General features: G+C 40.9%; 1 protein-coding gene across 1 annotated transcript in view; it reads right to left on the reverse strand.

The window, feature by feature from the left end:
* The window catches only part of kirrel3a (kirre like nephrin family adhesion molecule 3a), a 299,880-nt gene that overhangs the window by 85,493 nt on the left and 199,414 nt on the right, over window positions 1-14,973 (reverse strand). Inside the window, exon 4 of the mRNA XM_050034328.1 lies at window positions 9,290-9,447. Within this exon, the coding sequence (XP_049890285.1) occupies window positions 9,290-9,447 (158 nt within the window). The remainder of the gene's footprint in view (window positions 1-9,289; window positions 9,448-14,973) is intronic.

Raw genomic sequence — 14,973 nt, forward strand, 5'->3', positions numbered from 1 at the left:
ATTGGTGAGTACCAGCGTGTAGCGTGTACCAGGCATAATGCAAGTCCTGAGTCTGAAATATGTCTGTCAGCGAGTCCTACTCCACCTATTTAGACTCCACCATAACGGCAGCGTTTCTCCGACCACGTAGCGAGCCACAAGCTCCGTGGCTTCTTTCAGACTGATAGGTTTAACGTTATCTCCTTATTAGAACCAAACGACAGCCGTTGCTGTTTCGGAGCTGAAGGACCAGCGTTCTAAAAGTATCGGAAGTAACTGATGACTTGTTTGAAAATGTACTTAAGTATTTGATTACTCAAACAGCAAACTAACGCGTTAGGTTACTCGTTACTGCAAAAAGTAATCACTCAAATCGTTACAAAGTAATCAATTACTTTGTAACGCGTTACACCCAACTCTGCTAACTAAGCACCGGATTTCAACCGCTTTGGAGTGAGACCGGGTTGGTAAACAGGGCCCACAAAGATACTGTAATACATAGCAGTGTATGTGTGGAGGGGCCCTTAAACACTTTCGGTACAGTACCCTTAGAATAGTACACAACCTGTATTGCCATGTACCTCAACCATCGATCTGTTTTGCATTTCCACCGCAGACTATGCTGTTATATAGGGGGGGTAATCATGAGATTAGCCCTGTCAGTGGTCCATCCAGCTCTTGCTGTATTTCCTCTTCACTGACAATGCAGTGGAATGTCTGCACCTCACTGATTGTCGACAGAATTAAGTTGAGTGTGTTATTTTCGGAACTAAAACAGACGGGAATGGTTAGAGCAGAGCAGAGGTGTAATGCTGCCAGATCACACATGAAGGGTGCCCTGCCACTTTTTTTCTCCAAAGGAGGAAATAGAATATTCACAGTTTGCATAAAGTGGTTGAAATTCATATACATTCTTTTTTAACACCTGAAGATCCAATTATCAATAAAGTGTAAGTCACACAAGGGAGCCAATAAAAACAAATGGAAGTGTCAAAGTTATTATACTGAACCTTAGGGTGTGTTAATTGATTCACAACTTCAGCTCATATCCAACGTAAAAGTTGCCTGCAGCTGCCAGCAGTACCATAAGCTAATGAATTACACCTTTTTTTTCTTCTCTGTAGCTGCTAACTTATAACTAGTGGAGACAAAATGGCAGCCAAACATTATTTCATTGTATAGTTGTAGTTCACTAATGTATGTAAACTTTTCATCGTAAGGAACAGTGATTACAATCCACTGAAGTCAAGCAGGAGTGTCAACTCTATATTGACCAATCAACAGACTGCAGTGTTTCTAGCTCCACCTTTTATTGGAGGATCATTGGGACAGGAACCTCTACAGAGAGGTGATGCAAAAGTGGAACAGTTGTTTTTGTACCGTCCACAACTTTTAACATTTTCTTTTCTTTAAGGATGGAGGAAAGGTCTGCATCTAACACGATTGAAACCCACTTTGTCAAATCTTATCTTAGAATCAAATGCACTTCCATGTTGGCTGCTCCACATCTTGCTCTGGGTTTACTCTTCTGATCTCATCCCAAAGTTCCAATATTTGAAGGCAGTAACAAGTCTATGTGAAGTTCATTTTGCACAGATGTCAGTCCAGAGGTAACTGGAACTGACTTCTGCTGTATGCTTACAGAGTTGCATTGATTCAACTGAAAGTATATTTTAAGTGCAAGCATGTCTTTGTTATGACAATACAATTCTCTGCTCAGGATGCCATTACTCCACTTTAACATTACATTGCAGGTAGTTGTTTGCTGCTATATTAATCTTTTTCACGTTGCATACAGCTACTTTGAGTTTTGTATTTTGTTCACTTTATAGCAGAATTCAGAATTTGCTTCGGTGTGTTGGTGCCTAACAACATAGTAAGAGAAAAACAAATAAAAGCACCAATGCCATGATACACTTCGTAGATCACAGCTTGGCCATCAATACCACAGTCCGCCAGAAAATGATAACCAAACTACTTGACACTGCCTCACCTGCATGTGGATTTGGGATTTCCTGTCTAACTGGCACCAAACAGTGAGGCTGAGAACATCTACCCTGGCATCCACATCTCTCACGATGCAACATGGAAGACACACACATCAGCAGTAACAAAGAGAGCACAGACACGACTGTACTGTCTGTGGACCCTGAAAAAGACAACACCAATAACAAAGGAGTTACCGGTGTCTTTTTACAGATGTGTGATAGAGTGTGCTCATCTATGGCATCGCTGTCTGGTATGGCAGCTGCACAGCCCAAGACAAAAAGCCCTTCCATAACATAATGAAGACTGCTGAAAAATCATCAACACACAGCTTCTCACCCTGGCAAACATCTACAACACTCGCTGTCTGAGTAGAACATTAAACACTCTGAAAGATGCTTCTCAGCCTGGACATCTTCTGTGTACTCTGCCCTCTAGGAGGCACTACAGAACAATAAAAACATGCACAACCAGACTAAGGGGAAGACTAAGCTGTACTTGATGAGTCATTTGTATCATTGGCAGCAGGCGATGGTGTTGAAACCTCACGGGTTTTGTCCCAAGTATTGTGTCCAGTTCGTCAAACCAAGGAAATTTGTCCTTCTCTTTTCCAGATCTCCCTATTTTCTTAAGCTCATTGTGCACCCTTGGTGTGACATATGTTCCACAGACCTCAGAAACCCCCTTTCCCTGAGCTGTTTGCTAAACACTATGTAGATCTCAGTGTTTTGTGTGTTGTCGAAAGTTGTGTGCTTATATTGTCATCCAATCAAATCTCTGTGAGGCACTGCACCTCCTCACCAGTCAATGTCTTACCGCAATTGCTCTGATTCATCATGCAGCAATGAAAGTGGCACTCTTCCTCATCCCTAAACAATGCATGTGACTGCTGTTGGTTTAGATCGAGTTTGGAACACGTTCTCACCACAAACGAACCACACCAGAGTTTGTTTGACCACGTCTTCAAGAAGGTCTCGGTCCAGTTGTTTTGGTGCACACCCGAGTGCGATTGCTGTGTTCAAGCACCCCAAGAAACACCTTCTACCCAAGTGCTGTTGTGCAATTGAATCAATTACTACAAAATCATGTGTGACTGAATCAGAGCCAAATCACCCTACCGCATTGCCCGCCTTTATATTGCATTATTTATGATTATTGTGTTTATTGTGTTATTCTAGTGCCTTGTTTTAATTAGTGACTAATTCATACATTATTTATTGATTCATTATTGCACATTGTGCACCATGGGGCATTTACATTTTCGTCGAAGTTCTTCTTATGGCGAAAATCAAGAAACATAAAGATAGAGCAGAAGTGAATTCTAATAAAAATATGGAAAAATGTTATAATTACATGTGCAATGTATCTGAACTTAAATGCAAAAGCAGTGCAGTTTTTTAGAAATGGTACTTTGTGCAGAAATGTGCAAAATCATCCAGGGAATTAGCAAAAGTTCACAGTATGAAGTATAAAAAGAATGAGCAATGTACATTGTACCATCATATCTTTATTTGTTCATGAATTTTATATTTCTACTCAGTGATTTCTTTGATGCCTTACATCGGTTTGCAGTGATCTAGTCGCTTTCATACCATGAATCATATACATCAGGTAGCGGTTGCCGTCTCATGTTCTGTGTAGTCCAAAAAAGAGAGTGCTGCTGAACATAGAGCTGTTTCATAAAGAGGTGAGACCATGTGGAGCTGGGGGTAGTTCAAAGAGTGACTGAAAAAATTAATATTCTGTGTAAGTAAACAAGCATTCCTGAAGTGTTTAACTACAAATAGTAAGGACAGAGTAGAAATAAAGAAAAACGACATTGCAACAATACTGAAAGAAAACTGTTTTCATTCCTACCCACAATGATCAGGGGAACATTTATTGTTCACCAGTCTGCAACATTTGTCTCTTGATAAATGTTTTCAGAGATGCTCGCAATGTCTTCAGCTGTTTATTCTTTGTTCTCACTCAGCACTGAGTCTCCCTGCGTTGGTCTATAGCAACTTTGCATACCTGTGGCCTTGTGTGAGAACATGCCAAGCAGAATCTGCGGAAAACAGATGAATACGCGTATTCTTGCCTTTTTCATATAGATCATCAAAGACCACACGCATCTGTTTCTCACAGTAAATCCCAACATTATGGTTAAAACGTTGCCTGTGTCCAGTCCCTGCCGCTCTATAATTACCCTGTTCAGCATATTCTGGCGATGTGTCAGAAACAGTGGTAGAATGTGAAAAAGACACATGACTCAACTTTTAACTGACATCGTTAACATGGTAAGTTAACAGCGATGGCACCTAGAGTGTCAGATTGTCACAGCTCAAAGCTGTGTACATAAAAAAGAATGGTTTGACTGTGAGACGGATGTTTATGGCTGAGAATTACTTGCACAACTTGATGCACAAAACTTCTTATGAGCAGCAACAGCTAATATCAACACTAAAATAGACAGTCTACATCTCTCATGTCGATGTGATTACATGTTAATAGAAAAATAAATAAATGGGCATAAATACATGCTTATGACAAGTGTCCTAACAGGCAGGGGGAAAGGTGAGACATACGCTGTCACTTACATGATTAATAAAGTTAAATTACACCAAAACAAACATTTGGTTCTAACAACAGTAATTTAATCAGTGCAGTAAAAGACTCACTTTAGAGCCAAGTTAAATAATCTGCATTATAAACCCTGTTGTTTGACAATAAAGTAATTTAATGGGCAATTAGTGGCATGTATTGGCAGCCTGTTCTCATTCCCAGGGCGTCAAATATGGCACCTTGGTCAATGGCTTTCGGCATGTGTCTCTGATGAACAAGGTGTACTCTAGCGTTTGTATGAGACATATCATGCTTTCAGCTAACAACAATATAACATTCATGGCAATGACTTAGTCTAAAGAGCCAAAAGTAGGTAGGGTAGAGTAGGTAGGGTGGATGGGTCAAATAAACACAGGACTTTGTTCCAGTACGCTGGTGTTCTTGTCCTGTGTGAAACACTGCGTTTTTTAAATTATGTTACGTAACAATCCTACTTATTTAAACCCAAACCCTAATCGTTTTCCAAACCTACAGTAACCTAAAGTAGTTTTGGGGACAAAACCTACATTTCCTGTGAGCATCAAAGTTTATTTCGAAAAGACACCGAAGCATGTAACAAGCAGACCTTGATGTGCCATCTCTGAGCATCCAAAACTGATGCTAGAGGGGTACCGAGAGCATCTCAGTTTGAACCACAGGGCCATTGACCAAGCTGCCGTATTTGATGAGTTGGGAGCATAAAATAAAACTAGAATAAGCGCCCAGCGGTTGTTTGCCTCTGCACACCAGTCAGGTTTCTCTTACAGTTTACATCCATGTCTGTGAAAACATGGATGCTTCACACATGTCTTTCCCTCAGCAGCACAGAAGATCTGTACAGTCAGCAGTTTCAAGGTGGGCACTCAAGATCAGTGTCACCAATTCAGTATCTGACCAAATGTTCCCCCTTTAAATCATCGGTTATGACGATGAATAATGGTCAGGTACTGTAAGTGTTTTTGCAGAACATGATCATGTCACGGTGAAGCTGACCATTGACATTTGGATATAAAATGTCATCACTTCATCATTTAATTGTATTAGACACCTGTGGGTAGTTTTAGCCTAAGAATTCTTAGGATGACCAGTGACCTTGATGTTTGACCTATGACCACAAAAATCAAATCAGGTCATTGTGGGGTCCAAGGGGACGTTTGTGCCGAATTTGAAGAAATTTGTTCGTGAGATGTTGTGTTCATGAGAATGGGACTGACAGACGGATGGATGTATGGACAACCGAAAAACATAATGCCTCCGGCTATGGCTATTGCCACATGGAAGCATCATAATGAATGTCGCTACGGTGACGTCACCCACTGGTTGAAAGACTTCCTTTCTGAGGCATCTTATCTGGATGAGAGGGTGGCGTTGTGGAGGAGCGAGGGGTGGATCTGAGCCTCAGGCTATGGTGACGCCCGGTAGACAGCCTGTCAATCAAACCAGCCATGACCTTAATTATGAAACTTTAAGCTTTTATAAAATGTAAACACGCAAGTTATATAATAATTCCCCCCTGTACAGTTGCCATTAACGAGGAAATTTGCTAAAGAGACCAAAATAGTTTTTTGTCCCTGGTTGTGAACATGTTTATTTCTGCTGTAAAGCTGAACATTTTAACATGGTGGTTTATACTGATTGACTCGCTTCTGGAACCAGCCTCTAGTGGCAATTCAAAGAAGTGCAGACATAGACACTTCATGCTGGCTTCATTTTTCAGCACTGGAGGTTGCTGCTTGGTTGGGAGTGAGAATGTGTTGGCATTGCACACAAAGGTGGACATAATTAGATGGAGAACAGAGTCATGTAATGAGACAGGGGCGAATCCTTTCTGAAAGCGTGTCAAAGCTATTTTAACGATGAATTTATTGAGAAGTAAATGTCAGACACAGCATGAACAGCATCATGCAAAGAGCCTACACATTTTACAACCAACAAGTCTTGTGCACCACATCAAGATAGTTGTATATATTTTGTCCCATATTGTTGCAGGGCCATGGTGGAGGAAGTGCATATGGGCGAGACAAATGGAATGACTGTAGCTCTCTACAGGCTGTAAACAACAGTTTATTGATCAGGTGTCTTGACAAGACCTTTTCGGAGGTAAACACACAGACAGATGCAATAGCGAGGAGTCAATTGACTCGCCACTGGAGAGGGAGGATAATTTCTCTGCATGACTGGTATCATCACTATTTCAGGTACAGCACTCTCACTGAAGTTAACATCTAATTCATCTGACATGACAACACAGGCTACAAGACCCATTTTTCATGGCTGGTTATCACTTTAGTGTCAGCATGGGGCAGCAGGGTGGTCGAACACGCAGTGAAACTAGACTTTAATGGCAGGACTGATGCTGGCTTACACCTGCTCTGCCAAAGTGCCGGTGAGCAGGACACAACCAAATCCTGTGGTGCAGGGCTGGAGCTCTGACCTTCATCAGAGGTCAAAAGCTTTGGGATCAACATGTGTCTGGGCTCAGCTTGTTGGTACCAATCCCTCCTGCCTTTGTGTACCCTCAGTCAGGTGATTTCTTTTAAGATGACCGCTGGCAGCAGGTCAGCCACTTCAGTGTAGGCAACACAATGGAAGTTGTCATGGAAAGCTCTCTGTGGCTCACAACCAGACTGTAAGCAGACTACTTTAACGGTCCCTTTATGTGTGTCTTGACAATCTGATTTGATGAGCTGAGACAGTCAACTTATTTTCTGTACTTCTTGGTGACTTGGCCCATGATGCTTTGTGGTGGACTATTACTCACTTTTAGAGGGCCTCAGAGGCAAATATCTCAACTGTCAGGATGTCCACTAATGACTCAGACTGAGGCACTGTTCGTAATTTTTAACACAGCTGTCGTACAGAAATTACGGGATGGTAATGTTAGATGTAAAATGATCCTTGAGAAAAAGATCCATGAACTGTCTCTGGCTGTTTAGAGAATAATAAATCAGTATGTAGCCAGTATGCTGAGTGAATTGTTCCAGTTAAACCTGATTGACAATCAGAGGATTTTTGGGCCGTACATAAAATAATAATAAAATAAAACAGAATAAAAATTATTATTATTATGATTAGGGCGGCACAGTGGAGTAGTGGTTAGCACTGTTGCCTCACAGCAAGAGGGTTCCTGTTTCAGTCCCAGGAGGGAGCCCTTCTGTGGAGTTTGCATGTTCTCCCTGTGTCAGTGTGGGTTTTCTCTGGGTACTCCGGCTTCCTCCCTGACTCTAGATTGTCCCTAGGTGTGAATGTGAGTGTGAATGGTTGTCTGTCTCTATGTGTCAGCCCTGTGATAGTCTGGCGACCTGTCCAGGGTGTACCCTGTCTCTCGCCCAATGTCAGCTGGGATAGGCTCCAGCCCCCCCTGCGACCCTCAAGAGGATAAGCAGTTACGAAAATGGATGGATGGTTATTATGAATATTATCATCATAAAACTGAGTTGTGTTAAATTTTGACTAAATTGTTTCCATTGTACAGAAGATGGGACAATATAACGGTATACTGTGTACTTCTTTTTAGACATTCATTCATTTCTGTAACTGCTTATCCTGTTGGGGGTTGCGGGGGGCTGGAGCCTATCCCAGCTCACATTGTGCGAGAGGCGGGGTACACCCTGGACAGGTCACCAGACTATCACAGGGCTGACACATAGAGACAGACAACCATTCACACTCACATTCAGACCTACGGACAATCTAGAGTCAGGGAGGAAGCCGGAGTAGGACAATTGGAGGAGGAGGACAATTGAGAGTCACCAATATACCTAACCTGCATGTCTTTGGACTGTGGGAGGAAGCTGGATTCCCCGAAAGAACCCCATGCTGACACAGGGAGAACAGAACCCACACAGATGGGCTTCCCCACTCCAGGGTTCAACCCCCACCCTGGGTTCAATAATGCTTATATATGTTATGCATGAGAATTTGTATATTGAACTTTACATGTATAGATTTCAGTAATCAATCAAATACATGATGATTAATACACACACATGAAATTAATACATACACATGAAAGCACTTAACTCTTTTCCGCTGCTGCTAATAGGTCCAGCTAGTGTTGCAATGTTGGTCCATATGGAAATATGTCACTACTGCTTCTGGTGCTTTTAAAAATTGTATGTCCTTTTTTATTGCATCAACTTTGCCTCAAGTTTTAGCACTGAATCATAAGGTGCAGATCTATGAGTTTTCTAAGACAGTAGGAACCTAAAGGTAAACTTTAAAAAAGACACTTCCACTGGTCTGACAAAGGCAAGGAAAAAAAGAATAGAATAAAAAAAGTTTAGCAATTGTGAAAGGAAAAATATTGTGCCTGACAAGTCATCACTGGCAAACTGGCTGTACAATTTGGCCCAATCCAATCGCAAACCAAGCCGGCAGATCAAAAGTGCACAACTACTCACCATCACCTGTTACTCTCTCTATCTGTCCAGTACCTTAACAAAAGAGTATACCACTCCAGCTTTTATACATATAGAAGAGATTGCTTTGCGGTAAGTAAATTCTCACATCATGTTGCATAGAAATTCTCATATTTAAAGAGAAAGTGCTGTGAAATTATGTTTGCAGAGATCATTTTATGGATTGAGATCATTGTATTTATGTGAACCCAGCAGCAACATTTGGAACTCAGACCTTAACAGTAGTGTTATACCAGCTAATCCTAAGAACACCCACTGGCGAGAGGCTAGACAGTTTAATTAAAATGATCTAATACATGTGGTAAACTCTCATGCCATACCTTTGAGTACATGGCTCCACTCAGGACTAGACCATTACGGATCCAGATGATGGATGCAGCTGGTTTGGCGTTGTCCGCGTGACAGGTGAGGTTGAGGTGGTCGCCGGCCCGTAAACTCACCACCGGGGCCCCGACAATCACCGGGTCATCAGGAGGAACTGTGGAGGGACGGTTAGATGTTACATCATGGTAAACTGTGTTTAATTGTTCAAACCAAAGCACGCATGTTGTAAAACTGATATCAAGACATTCAAATGCCGACAAGTCCACACTAGACGTACCCAGTGAAATATATTCCATTATGATGTGGTACTAAAAGGTAAGATTTGTATCAGTGTTGGCAGGACTCCAGAACAAAACAAAACTAGAGAGGAGTCAGACACGAACCTCTGCCAAGGACGCACAGTTGTCTGAAATATTAAAAGAAAATGGCTTAATTCTTAACCTACAGAAATATTAAAAGAAAATGGCTTAATTCTTAACCTACATCTGGATTTTGATCTGCAGCAAAACACTGAGCGATAAACAATGACGCTGACTGGCTGATGGTGACCGTGATTTTCAGAGAAAACCTAAATCCTATCTGCAAAAATCAATATTTATGAAGCACTCGCAGTGGATGTATGTTCATAACTTATTCTCTCTCATCCAAATATTTTTGTATCATTAATTCTTCGGGTGGCTACTGAAAAAATTGTTTTTCAGAAAAACAAAAAAAAAAAAAAAGGACTGATAATCTGCTCAGACAGACGTGGGACTTACTAGACTCAGACCGGTTTAGAACCAAAGAGAGTTTTTCAGTACTTTTTTTGATGTACTTCATGACTGAATGGAGTGCAGCTAATCAAAAACTCAACTCAAACCTACATTTCCTGTGAATATCGAAGTTTTTTTTTTTTTTTTNGTTTTTTTTTTTTTTTTAAAAGACACTGAAGAATGTAACAAGTAGACCTTGACAGGTTGTGTCTGAGCATCTAAAACTGATGCTTGAAGGGTACCAAGAGCATCGTAGTTTGAACCAGGAGCTTAAAATAAAAGTATAATAACCACCCAACGATGTTTGCCTCTGCACACCAGCCAAGTTTCTCTTACAGTTAACAGCTGTGTTTGCGAAAACATGGATGCTTCATATGCATCTTCCCCTCAGCAGCACAGAAGATCTAAACAATCAGCACAGTTTCAAGGTGGACACCCTCAATTAGTGTCACAAATTCATTATCTGACTAAATGTCTCCCCTTCTGTTCCTGGCTAACACAATATCTCTTTCTTCAAATTTGGCTCAAATGTCTCGTTGATAAGATTTTGGCGGTCTTAAGTCAAAGGTCAAGGTCATTGTTATCTTGCATTTATCTCATTCTCGTAAATGTGATGTATCACGAATGCCTAGAGGGAATTTCTTCAAATTTGGCAAAATGTTCACTGAGACTTCCATATGCACTGATTAGACTTCAATGGTTTAAGGTCAAGGTCAGTGTGACCTCACAAAACATGTTTTTGGCCATAACTCAACAATTCTTAGTCTAATTAGTTGTTGAATAATGGCCTGAAAAGTGTTTTTGCAGAACATTATGATGTCACGGTGACATTGACCTTTGACATTTGGATATAAAATGTCATCATTTTATCATTCTATTGTATTAGACACCTGTATGAATTTTAAGCCTAAGGATTTAGCCTTAGAAATAATCCTTAGGCTAATAATTAGCCGAAGAATTTTTGAGTCATGGCCAAAGACATGTTTTGTGAGGTCACACTGACCTTGACCTTTAACCACCGAAATCTAATCAGTACATAATTAAGTCTCACGTTTTTGCCAAATTTGAAGAAATTCCCTCTAGGCATTCGTGATACATCACATTTAGGAGAATGAGATAAATGCAAGGTAACAATGACCTTTGACCTAAGACTGCCAAAATCTTATCGACGAGACGTTTGTGCCAAATTTGAAGAAAGAGATATTGTGTTCTCGAGAATGGGATGGATGGGTGGAAGGACAGGGAAATGGATGGACAGATGGACAACCGAAAATCATAATGCCTGTGATGTCATCCATTGGTTTATGGACTCCTGTTCTGAGGCCTCATATTTGGATAAGAGGGTGGCGTTGTGGGGGGCCAAGGGGTGGATCTGTTCTGCATTGGTCTGTGGAGTAAGGTTCGCTCACACTCATTTGAAAAATGTGAGCAGTGTTGAAGGTATCTGGACAAGCTGCCCCAGAAAATAACCTCCTTTGCAAAATACCAAACAGAACAAAAATATAATAATTTATGAGCCAAACACTTACGGCTTATATAACTGTTCATTGTGTACCCTAAAGCTGAGATCTTTCAAAAATGTTTCCAGCTAGTTGTTCTTAGCACTTCTGCGTTCCCTTGAGGTGTGGATTTGATGGTTTTAGGGTTTCCATAATGAGCTGCAAGTGTGCATGGGGCCTAAAGCTCCGTTTCTTAGTGTAATCTAATTAGCACTTTAGTTAATAATCGTTTACAGCAAAGAGTTTTGTTTTAAGAACGGAACAACTATTTTATTGTCTCATTTATCAACTGTGCTGGTAACAGATGTAGGTATGAATATACTCTGTGTCTTTCCTCTGTAGCAGAGTGTGGTCGTCAGTGCCAAGCCTTTTTTTTTTTTTTTTTTTTTTCCTGTAAATCCTTTAGGCGGGATCAAAATGTTCAGTTTGTGCTCGATATCTAAACAGTACTGTGTCCAGCACAATGCGCCGTCTATCTATCATGATGGATCACTTTAAAGAGGCTCTGATACCTTTCCTCTTTGTGCTCGATCTGAATGTACCGAGTGAACTGTGGCTCCAACTGAAAGCTGCCTTTGGAAATCATTTTCACATATTTCACAGATATCACTTGAATGCTGCAATGAGCAAAAAGCTGTTCCAGTCTGACCTCATTACAAGTACTGAACAATTTTAATCATAGTTTGGCAATATCGCAAGTGGATGTTGTTTTTCAACCGCAGCAGAAAAAACACTTTCAATGCAGTAAAAAAAAAAAAAAATAGGGTGTAAAAGTACATCAGCTGCATTTGAAAGCATCATATTCTATGGGAAAAATTATGTGAGCAGCTATTAGTGAAGTGCAATTTTTAATTACATTTTGAATTAATATTAAAAGTGAATTAAAAGTTAATTGATTGTGCTCTTCACAAAATCTGTGAATGCTCTGCGAATAGATATTACACCTGAGTGATTACACAGAGGCAAAAGCCAAATAGACTTTCAACTCTGACAAACAAGCCAAGAAGCAGGACAGAGCTAATGGCAGAGCAGCAGCAAGACTGCTCAAAGACCCTGATTACGTTCTTGTATGAATGGATCTGATCAGCCTGGATTTTATTCAAACTTGAGTGAATTATTGATTGAGCTCTCAGCTCATTAGATAGCAGATCTGGGGCAAGCCTTAATCAAAGGCAACATGCAGATGGCACATCCTGAGCGCTGAGAAGAAAGCGGGAGAGCACTAGTTCAACACAGCTCCCCTTCTACTCAACATGCACTTCACATGCACATTTCAACGGACCGGATAAAACATGTATCATGTATGAACTTCTCAAATTCCAGCGTAAAATGTACTTGATGCGGCGTGTTCTTTGACTAATATGTTATTCCAGGAAGCAAATGCCCCAAACTCACTTTTCCGTGACGCAGTATAAAAAATGGATTTGTGTTTGTAAACAACTGCTTCCAAATGCGAAGCAAATGATTTGATAAACTGGAGGAATTCGACTGTGTCTGCAGATGTAATTTTAATACTTGTGGATTTTTTTGTATCCGCTCCCATCTGCTGCCAAAATAATTTACACTGGTCTGAGCAGAAATATGAGGAGTGAGAAGAGAGGCAGGAGCTAAAGAGGAGAAGAGATCTGATTGGTGGGACCTTTCATTAAATACATCATATGAGAAGTGTGGCCAGAGGCGGTCCTGGCTAGTTTTACGCCCTGGGCGAACCATCCCTTCCCTTGATGGGATACACACATTCTGAACACACACAGTGTTACAGTGCTTTTTCCCACATTAGTGACAGAAACATCATTTGCCCACCTCAGAAACATCGCTAAGGTACGACCATTTCTAAATTAAAAAGGTGCTAAGAAACTGATTCATGTTGACTTGACTACCATAACACACTTTATACTGGCCTCCCAAAAAACACCACTGAGAGACATCAGCTCATCCAAAACTCTGCAGCTCGGCTATCAACCAGAACCAAGAGGAGAGAGCACATCAGGCCAGTCTGAGCTGCTCTGCACTGACTTCCTGTTACATTTACAATTGTCTGTCTTAAGTTGTATACAAAGCCCTACATGGGCTGGGACCGAGCTACATTACTAACTCCCTTGTTAACAATTTGCCTCCAAGAACTCTACGATCATCTGCTGCTGGTTTATTGGAGGTTCCCAGCAACAGCCGGAAGAAGATCAGGGATGCGGCCTTTATCAGTGACGCCCCAAATCTATGGAACACACTACCTTTAGATATCAGGGAAGCTAGCTGGCTAAATATCAAAAGGAAGCTAAAAACGTATCCGATCTCCAGGCAATCAAAAAAAATCCATAAGAAGAGTAAAGATAAGATACAAACAGGGGTGGGAAAGTATTTAGATCCCTCAATATGTAGCTTTGTCCAGTGGTTCCCTACTTGGGGGTTATCCCCCTTCCTACCTCCACACTGACATGACAACTGTCCCTCAAGCAGTCGCCTGGTAGTTCACACCAGAAGTGCATTTCTCGGCGCCGGTCAGCAAGCAACTCTGCTCTTTTCTAATCACATGTAAAGCTTTGTGTCTGTCTGCTTGTGAGTGTGTGTGTGTCTGCTCGTCTCTTTCGCTTTGTGATGAGACAAAACTGACAAATATGTGGAATAAGTGTGCGTGGGCTGTATATTTTATAATCTGTCATAATCAGAGCATTTATACCATGTTTAATATATCCTTTGTGTAATTCATGTTAGATCATCAGTGTGTTTTTTGCCAGATTCACTCACAGAAAAAAAAGACTTTCACTGCAGATCATGAGCCAACCACGAAGCTTAGCGACACGCCACATCCAGTGTGAAGAGTCTAACTGGGTAACATAGGCGCTGAAAGGAAGCAGGCAGTGCTCCATGGAAAATCAGTGTGCTTTGCAGCGCTCTGCGTAAGTGTCAGAAGCATTTCACAGTCTGAGGGGTTGTGAGATGATTAATGGGGCAGGAAAGAAGAAAAAAAAAACTTTTGATACAAACATACATATGTATCTAACTTTTTAAAAAGATTTTTGCTTTTTGAAAAGTGAAAAGTGATGAAGAGTGCCTTTGTGGAACTGCAAACATCTCCGACATCTGAAACATGACTAGAAATCCCGACTAAACACTGTGGGCATATTGTAGGTCAAAGATTTTCTTAATCTTTGAACAATACGCTGCTGTTTACAAGCCTGATATGCAAAAACTTGATCTAAAAAGTCACTACTAGTTACACCTGTCAGATTAATGTAGTGTAATGAAAAGCACAATATTTCAATCAATCAATCAATCAATTTTATTTATAAAGCCCAATATCACAAATCACAATTGGCCTCACAGGGCTTTACAGCATACGACATCCCTCTGTCCTTATGACCCTCGCAGCGGATAAGGAAAAACTCCCCAAAAAAAACCCTTTAACGGGGAAAAAAAACGGTAGAAACC

This window comes from Epinephelus moara, chromosome 3 (assembly GCF_006386435.1).
Source record: "Epinephelus moara isolate mb chromosome 3, YSFRI_EMoa_1.0, whole genome shotgun sequence".
Lineage (NCBI taxonomy): Eukaryota > Metazoa > Chordata > Actinopteri > Perciformes > Serranidae > Epinephelus > Epinephelus moara.